General features: G+C 52.9%; 1 protein-coding gene across 2 annotated transcripts; it reads right to left on the reverse strand.

Moving 5' to 3' along the window:
• Positions 1-113: 113 nt before the first annotated feature.
• Positions 114-4,349, reverse strand: CD164L2 (CD164 molecule like 2). 2 transcript variants are annotated; one of them, XM_049875912.1, is made up of 6 exons: positions 4,198-4,349; positions 3,453-3,620; positions 3,278-3,349; positions 2,699-2,743; positions 969-1,113; positions 114-431 (listed from the first exon to the last, which is right to left on the reverse strand). In XM_049875912.1, exons 1-6 carry the CDS (start codon positions 4,283-4,285, stop codon positions 425-427), a joined length of 525 nt encoding a protein of 174 aa, XP_049731869.1. In that variant the 5' UTR covers positions 4,286-4,349; the 3' UTR covers positions 114-424. The 2 variants fall into 2 exon arrangements, with proteins under 2 accessions (XP_049731869.1, XP_049731870.1); XM_049875913.1 differs by lacking the exon at positions 114-431 and having other exon boundaries at positions 965-1,113.
• Between the last annotated feature and the right edge of the window lie 4,849 nt (positions 4,350-9,198).

Below are 9,198 nucleotides of genomic sequence, written 5' to 3' on the forward strand. Positions count from 1 at the left end.
GAGACAGCCACAGTCCTAGGTGGAATTCCTGTTAAGGAGGGGAGAGCTGCCAGGTCCCCACCCCATCCAATCCACATGCAGCGCAGGACACAGGATATGAAGCACAGTGCTGGGAAGAGTTCCTTTATTTGGGGGCAGTGCCCAAGCCAGGTCTGTGGGAAGAGGCGGGCACAGAAGCCAGGGGTAGGCTGGGGGCCACCACAGGGGCGATGGATGAGACAGGAGGTGGTGGGGACGCTCTCAGCTGCAGTAGCCAGCCCAGGACAGGAGGGGATGTCCAGCACCAGGCACTCAGCCTGCTCAGGGGTGCAGGGGCTAGGAATTGTTGGCCCAACTTTTTCCCACCCCCAGTGCTCACGAGGGGCCCAGAGGGCAGCCTCTGTGTCCTTTTTCCCCTCTGTTTGGAGGCCAGGGCCGAAGAGGGTCAGATTCTGTGGGGGCCAGACAGAGAGGGTGCTCAGGGAGGTGACCCTGCCTCATCTGGACCGAGAACCCTACCCCAGGAGAGCAGGCAGCAGCTGGAAGATCAAACACTTTAATGGGGACTGTGGTGGCCCACCCCATAGCACACACAGCACACAGGGGCTCAAATGCAGCTCTCCCTTCTCAGAGGGAAATCAAACCGCACACATGGCCCCAGCTCCGCCCACGGCCACAGGACTGCAGGGCGGAAGGCTCGCTTGGGGGGTCACCTACTGGTTCTCCTCCCTGCTGGCAGCATGAGGGGCAGAGACACAGCTGGGCTCAGGTGGGCTCCCAGAGACCTGGCCCAGGCTAAGCCCAGAGTCCTGGTCCCAGCTAACATCTGGCAGAGAGAGCCCCATAAGTGGAAGAAGGGGCAGGAGTCATTGTCCTTGGAGCTACTGCTCTGGGAAGAGTTTCCTGGGTTCTGAGGGGAATTAGGGGCAGACGGGGGTGGGGGGGGGTGTGGAGTGAGCTGGGACTGCACTGGCTGGTCGGCTACTCACAGTGTCTGGTAGGTGCTGTCCTTGGTCTTGAGGAAGCGCAGCATAAAGAAAGCCACCGCCTGCAGACTCAGCACCAGCACGACACCCCCAATGAAGCTGGCCCCATCAAAGCCAGGGATACGGGCTTCGGGGACTGGGGGGCTCCCTGAAGGGGCAGGACAAGGTGGAGGTCACAACAGGCCACCATGGAGCAGGATTCCAGCCCCACCCCCATAACCAGCACAGGTCACTTCAAGGCCTGAACTCACGATGGGGGCCTTGAATACCAGGCTCAGAAGGTCAGCCCAGATCCTAGGTGGGTAGCTGGACAGTGCCTGGCAGGAGGGACAGTTCCCTGGCAAGGGAGGGTGGGGCCTTAGCTCCAGGCCTGGCTCTGCTTATGAGTTGCTCTGTGGCTTTATGCCTCCCATATCCTCTCTGGACCTTCTGTTCACGCAGGCCCAATGGGTGGGTTAGAGTCCCTTCCAGCCTGCCTATCCCATACTGGCCCAACAGAGTGAGAATAGACCCAGCAGCCCTGAGTTCCTTTCAGCCTTGGGTCTTGGTGTTCAGAGCCCAGACACAGATGATATGGCCTCCTTTCAGAACTCCTAAGCCTGCAGACCCCAGAGTCACACAAGTCAGAGCCCTTAGAGAGGGAAGAAGCAGAGGAAGAAGCGAGGCCCTGAGTGGGCCAGGCTAACACCTGTGAGCAGGCAAATGGAGGCTAGATAGTGGATGTCAGAGGGTGAAACAAGGCTCTGAGGGCCAGCATGCCCAACATCACCCCACAGTCAGGACAGAGCTGGATTCATACTGGGGGCTCTGGCCTTTAGAGGGTAGAATCAGGGCCCACAATTGCCAGGCTGTGCCTGGGTGGCTCCCCGCTGTGCCACGTTACCCATCAACTCCTGCCAGGGATTCGATTTCAGGCCTTAGGCTCGGTGCCCAGGGCAGGAAAGGGCTGCTGGGTGGGAGATCATCCTGGGACAGTGGACACATGGGCCCAGCTGTGAGTTGAGCCTACCTTCCAGAGGGTGAGGGGGCGGGGGTGTGAAGGGGTCTGATAATATGAAGAGCAAAGGGTGGTCCCAGCTGCAGCTCAGGGAGCTCCACAGAAGGGCACCGGGGGATGAGGAGGAAAAGATATAGAAGTGAGCTGCACAAGGCGGATCTGGGGCTCCAGCTGGAGGGAGCACAGCCATCAATAATTCAGCCTCCAGGATCGTGTTTCCAGCTTTAATTAACCAAGAGCCCTCTTCAACCACCGCTGCCAAGCCTGGTGACCTCCAGGCCCTGAGGGGCAGTGGGAATCAAGGGGCAGGGTTCTTGCTTCTCCTCTGCTGGGAACTTGCTTTGTGACCCTGTCTGGGCCCGGAGGTTGCACTAGGTGGTCACTGAGGACCACATCTTATTGGCAACCCAAACCACACACCCTCAGCACCAAGGACAGGTCCTGAGCTTCCAGAACTGGTGGTGGTGGTAGAAGGGAGGGGAACCATGGTTTCTTGATGGCCTTCTATGTGTCAGACACTGAACTAGGCACTACACAGCCACCACCTCAAAATTCTCACAGCAACTCTGTGAAACAGGTATCATCCAACCTGTTGTTTGCTTAGATCTGGAAACTGAGGCTCAGAGGGAGAAGTCACAGGCCTGAGGTGACAGACCATGACAGTGCCTGAGCACAGGCCTATCTTTCCCTGTACCTCTGGTCTTTCCACCAACTCATTCCCCCAGGTGTTACCTACCTGTTGTGATTGTCTTCGGTTTATAGGTGGGGTGGTGGTGGGCAGCTGAAGAGACAGAGAATCCATAGTAAGCCAGCCCTCCCAGCTCCTGACTGCTCAAGAAACCCCAGCCCAGCCCAAAAGCCTGACTTCTGACTCAGGTTAGCACCCCTTTCCCAGATTCAGGTAAATCCAACATACTTTCAAGCCTTAGTTGACGCAGTTCCTTTTACCAGACATGCCCTCTCTCCATCTTTACCTCTAAGGCTCATCTCTAATGCCACCTCCTCTAGGAAGCCCCCTAATTCCATTTGAACTTCCAAAGCCCTCATCATGGCTTAAATTAAAGGAAGAGCTACCCACATGAGCACATTTGTCCTAGACACCCCAACTCTACCCACTTACAGATGAGGAAACACTGTAGAGAGGGGAAGGGGTTTCTCAGTCAATTAAAGGCAGAATTGAGACTGGCCCAGGTGTTTCAAGGACATGAGCCACTCTCCAAGAGAGGCTGGTTCTTTTCTGGAGGGCAGGCTCTGGCTGGGGGACACTTCAGCCCCCTCCCTCCAACTTGGCTTAGGCCACTGGAAGCCCCCTTACCCGGACATGCCTCTGAGTGGTTGTAGACAGAGCAGCCTTCCTTGACTACCTCAGCTTGAGCCACACAGTGTCCTGGTGAGAGAAGGTACAGGAGAGAGGTTTGAGGAGGGGGCTAAGGCCCTGGGGCTCAGAGCTGGGGGTACTCAACATGGAGAGGGCCCACCCTACCCTGTACCTGGCTCCTCAGGCTGGCATTTCTCCCACAGGCAGCCTGACAGGTTGTGTGCTCTGTCCCGCTCCACACAACGCTCACAGAGCTCCAGCTCTCTGCAGCCCCCTTGGACAGCCGGCCAGGTGTTCAGGCGGAGCAGGGCACCCCGCCCAAAGCCTCGAGCTCCTTTACCTGGGGTGGCCGGGGGGGTGGGGTAGGGGTGGTGACAAGGGAACAAATCCTTGAATCGGAGAAGCAGGGGCCCCAGACTACTGCTGCTCTCATCCCTCTGCATACATCTGGGTTCCCACATACAATCACCGGGAGCCCCCAAGCCCCTGTACACACCTAGAGCTGCCACAAACACATGGTTATACACATCTAGAGGCTCTCCCACATCCACCCAGAGCCTGCTCCATTTGGACACCCCTAGGATTCCCGGACACATTTGCAGCCACCTCCCCAGATGCGCCTGGGGCCCCTTCCCTGCCATACATCTACCCGTTACCGTCGAGTCGATTCTGACTCATAGCGACACTAGAGGCCATACATCTGAAGCTTCCTAATCCTCCACACTCCAGAGGCTATAATGTAACACACGGGTCCAGCCCACAGACAGCTAGAGGCCCCTTCTTCTGCCCACTCCTGGAGCCCTGACACGTCCCCTCCCCATCTCCCAAACCCAGGCTGCTCCTGGGTGGCGGCTGGATGAGGGGTTTGCTCCACCTCCCCCTGCCCAGACGCCTAACCAGACCAGGTCCCGCGTTACCAGCCACAATGAGCTGGGCGCACAGCAGGAGGCAGCAGCAGCTGCCACAGAGCACAGCCCGCAAGGCACGGGGTCCTGGTGCAGCCATGGGCGCGGGGTCGGGGGGGGTGGGGGTCAGCTGAGAGCTGGCGCCGCGCGTCCCTTCGCAACTCCGCTCTGCTGAGAGCTCAAGAGTGAGACCCGGGCAACAAGGGCGGGATCAGGTGGGGGCGGAGTCGGCTAGGGGCGTGGTCGTGCCAGGGGCGTGGCCAGTGGGCGCAGCCAGGTGGGGCTGAGCTCGGTGGTCTAGATCAAGCCGGGTAAAGGCGGTACTAAATAGGGGCGTGGCTAGCGGGCGTGGCCAGATGGGATGGGTTCGGTGGTCTGGGGAGTGGCTTGGAAGAAGGGGGCGACTTGGACACTGGGTTACCTCAAAGGGCAGCTTCATGCCAACACTGCAAACTAACAATTGTTATTATTCTTGCCTTACGGGTGGGGAAACTGAGGTCACAGAGCAAGTCAGTGGCGAAAATTGGATTTGAAGTGAAGTCTGCCTCTAGGGCTCCGCGCAGGCGGCTTTCTCGGTTGAATCCTCCAGCCAGGCCTCATGACTGCTGACGCGGGCCTCAGTTAGCCTCTCTGGCTTGGCTGCTCAGGTCCAGCTCTGCCTTGCTTCACCCCTTGCGTCCCCTCCCTTCTGCCCCTCAGCTCTCCCTCTGTCCCCTGTCCACCCACCACACCCTCTGGTCAAGTCACAGGTCACACTATTGCTGGGTCAATTGGGCCTTCTTTCCAAGGGTCCCCAGGCCTGATGCCTCTTCTGGGCTGCTCTCACTTCTTATGTCCCTTAGAGTGCGCTGCCTCCTCCCTCTCCTCTTCTTTCTCCTCTTCTCTCCTCTTCCTCCTCCTCTGACATCTCTTCTTTCTGCTCCTCCCACCCTTCCTCCTCTTCCTCCTCCCCCCCTCCTTTCCCTCCTCCTCACTCCTCCCTTTCCACCTCCCTCTTCCTACCACCCTCTACATCGCTGGTGGCCCAGAACAGTCCTGAGTCCTATTCTACACTGTCCTGGAGCTATATTGGCCATTTCTCTGTCATTAATTTCCACGCGAAAGCCACATCTCTGTCTTCAGTCCAGCTAGCTCCCCGCCGCCACAACTGCAACTAATAATAATAGTTAACAATTATTGACCCCTTACTATGCAACAGGTACATTCTTTTACTTGCTGCATCTCATCTGATGTCCACAAGCACCCTCCAGGCATGAGTTTTGTTGTCCCCAACTTGCAGGGTTGAAAGCTAAAATCACCTGTCTAGGCACACAGTTACAATGTGGTGGGCCAGGATATGAGCTCAGCACTGACTGAGGCCAGAGGCCACTCTGCACTCTGCTAGGCCTCCTGTGGGTCTGTCTGCTTCCTGGGCACCTCCACCTGAGTGTCCCTCAGGCTTCTGAAACTGCCCGGCCCCTCTTTCCCACACAAGAGGCCCCATCAGCCCCCAATCATTCAGGTCAACCATGGCCTCATTCTCACTCTCTCTCTCTGTCTCAGTCCCCAGGTTAAAATCCTTCAGCTTCTGTTCTACATGTCACCTGAGTGTCCTGATCCTTTACCCTCCCTCTCCTGGCCTCTTTGCCTCCAAGTCCCAGCCTCCAGTCCCCTCATCATGCCCTCACAGTGCAGGACTCTCCTGAAAATAAGGATATGACCATGTCCCATCCAGTTAACAACTTTTCAGCAGTGGCTTGGCCTCTATAACCCTTTGATTTCTGGCTCTAGAAGTCTCTCTAGCCCGTCTCAGGCTCTCGCAAACATTTTCCTACCCTCTAAAAATATAGACTAGCCTCTACTCTGTCTCTCTCTTTCATACCTCTTTGCATTTATCCTATCTGTCTCCGCTGGGTTCCTCCTGCACCCCCTAGCTAATTCTTCAAGACACCACTAAAGGGCCACCTCCTGCAGGAAGCCTTCTGTGGCTGTCTCAGTGAGGCTGAGCTGCTGCAGCACTTGTCTGAGCATTTGTCCCAGCATGGTAGATCTGAATCCATCTGCTTCTCCACTTCCCAGCCTCAGCCTCATCATCTCTTACCTGGGCGACTGCAGTGCCCTCCTGCTGGGGCACCTGCTTCTGCCCCCCTATCTCTGTCCAGCCTGTTCTGCACTCAGCAGTCAGAGTGATCGTTTGGAAAATTAAGCCAGATCACATAAAAAAAAATTCCGGTTGCTTTAGAGTCAATTCCAACTCATGGCGTGTCAGAGTAGAACTGTGCTCCATCGGGTTTTCACTGGTTGATCGTTCAGAAGTAGATTGCCAGGCCTTTCTTCCAAGGTGCCTCAGGATGGATTTGAACCACCATTTGTACCACCCAGGCATTCCTCAGATCAAATCTGCAATGGCTCCCATCACTTATTTCCATGACCTACAAGCCCCTACATGATCTTCACCTTGCCCACCTCTCTGAGCACAGCTCCTACCTCTCCCCTTTGCTCATTAAATTGCAGACACACTAGCCACATCGCTATTCCTCAAAGACACCCCACTCATTCTCTCCTCAGGATCTTCTCACTTGCTGTGCTCCTCCTTGAAGCTCTTCTCTCCTCTCTTCAAGTGACTGGTTCCATGACCTCCCTACCTGTGATGGTTATAAGGTTGTGTGTCAACTTGGCTGGGGCATGATTCTCAGTAGTCTGGCAGTTGTGATGTAGTTTGGCAGCTATGTAATGATGTAATCACCTCCATAATGAGAGCTGATATAATGTGATCACCTCCATGATGAGATCTGTTACGAGCAGCCGATCAGTTGAAAGAGAATTTCCGTGGTGGTGTGGCCAGCATCCACTATAGGTGGACTTTCTGGCAAAGCCTGCTGGCTTTTGCTCACTCTGGATCCTGCAGCTGTCTCCTGTTCATCCGACCTCTGGTTCTTGGGGCTTGAGCTAGCAGCTTACCTGCCAACCTTGGGATTTGTCAGCCTCCACAGCCTGTTAGCCAGAAGCCTGATGTCTGACCTGCCAATCTTGGGTTCACCAGCCCTTGCAGCTACATGAATCAGGAGAAGCCTCCAGCCTGATGCATGGACTTGGGACTTTCTAACCTCTACAACCAGGTGAGCCATTTCCTTGATATAAATTTCTCTCAGTACATATTTATATGCTTTACTTCTCTAGAGAACCCATCCTAAGACACTACCTAAAAGAGGTCTTTTTGTTATTCTACATCACAATACCTGCTTTCCTCTTCAGAGCAGGTATCAAATGTGTAATTAATTATTCATTTGTCTCTCATCTCTTGTCTGTCTCCCCCACTAGGCTGTCAACTCCATGAAGGCAGGAGCTATGTTTATCTTCCTCACTAATTAACACTCTGTTCATGGTAAAGTATTATAATGACATGTGCAAAAAGCTGGAGATAGAAAACCAAAAGGGAAGAACACACTTGGCATTTCTCAAGCTGAAGGAACTGAACAAAACTTCAAGTCTCGAGTTGCAATACTGAAGGATTCTATGGGGGAAAATATTGAATGATGCAGGAAGCATCAAAAGAAAATGGAAGGAATACACAGAGTCGCTCTGCCATTATTCAACCATTTCAGGAGGTGGGATTGATCAGAAACTGACGGTACGGAAGGAAGAAGTCTAAGCTGCACTGAAGGCACTGGTGAAAAACAAGGCTCCAGGAATTGACGGACTATCAACTGAGATGTTTCCACAAATGGATGCAACACTGGAAGTGCTCGCTTGTCTATGCCAAGAAACTTGGAAGACAGCTACCTGGCCAACCGACAGGAAGAGATACATATTTATGCCTATTCCCAAGAAAGGTGATCCAACTGAATGTGAAAATTATCGAACAGTATCATTAATATCACACGAAAGTAAAATTTTACAGAAGATCATTCAAAAGCTGCTGCAGCAGTATATCGACAGGCAGCTGCCAGAAATTCAAGCCAGATTCAGAGGAGGACATGGAACCAGGGATATCATTGCTGATGTCAGATGGGCCCTGGCTGAAAGCAGAGAATACCAGGAAGATGTTTACCTGTGTTTTACTGACTATGCAAAGACATTCAACTATGTGGATCCTAACAAATTATGGATAACATTGGGAAGAATGGGGATTCCAGAACACTTAATTGTGCTCGTGGAGAACCTGTGCATAGATTGAGAGGCAGTTGTTCAAACAGAACAAGGGGATACCATATGGTTTAAAGTCAGGAAAGGTGTGCTTCAGGGTTGTATTCTTTCACCATATCTATTCAATCTCTATGCTGAGCAAATAATCCAAGAAGCTAGACTCTATGAAGAAGAATGGGGTATCAAGATTTGAGGAAGACTCATTAACAACCTGCGTTATGCAGATGACACAGCCTTGTTTGCTGAGGGTGCAGAGGACTCGAAGCACTTACTGATGAAGATCAAAGACCATAGTGTTCAGTATGGATTACACCTCAACATAAAGAAAACAAAAATCCTCACAACTGGACCAATAAGCAACATCATGATAAATGGAGAAAAGATTGAAGTTATGAAGGATTTCATTTTACTTGAATCCACAATCAACACTCATGGGAGTAGTAGTCAAGAAATCAAAAGAGGTATTGCATTGGGCAAATCTGCTGCAAAAGACCTCTTTAAAGTGTTGAAATACAAAGATGTCACCTTGAAGACTAAGGTGCGCCTGACCCAAGCCATGGTGTTTTCAATTGCCTCAGATGCATGCAAAAACTGAAAGACGGATAAGGAAGAGTGAAGACTTGATGCCTTTGAATTGTGGCGTTGGTAAAGAATACTGACTATACCATGAACTGCCAAGAGAGCGAACAGATTTGTCTTGCAAAAAGTACAACCAGAATGCTCCTTAGAAGCAAGGATGGCAAGACTATGTCTCACATACTTTGGACATGTTATCAGAAGGGACCAGTCTCTGGAGAAGGACATCACGGTTGGTAAAATAGAGGGTCAGAGAAAAAGAGGAAGACCCTCAGGAGATGGATTGACACAATGGCTGCAATAACAGGCTCA

The sequence above is a fragment of the Elephas maximus genome, chromosome 3, assembly GCF_024166365.1.
Source record: "Elephas maximus indicus isolate mEleMax1 chromosome 3, mEleMax1 primary haplotype, whole genome shotgun sequence".
Taxonomy (NCBI): Eukaryota; Metazoa; Chordata; class Mammalia; order Proboscidea; family Elephantidae; genus Elephas; species Elephas maximus.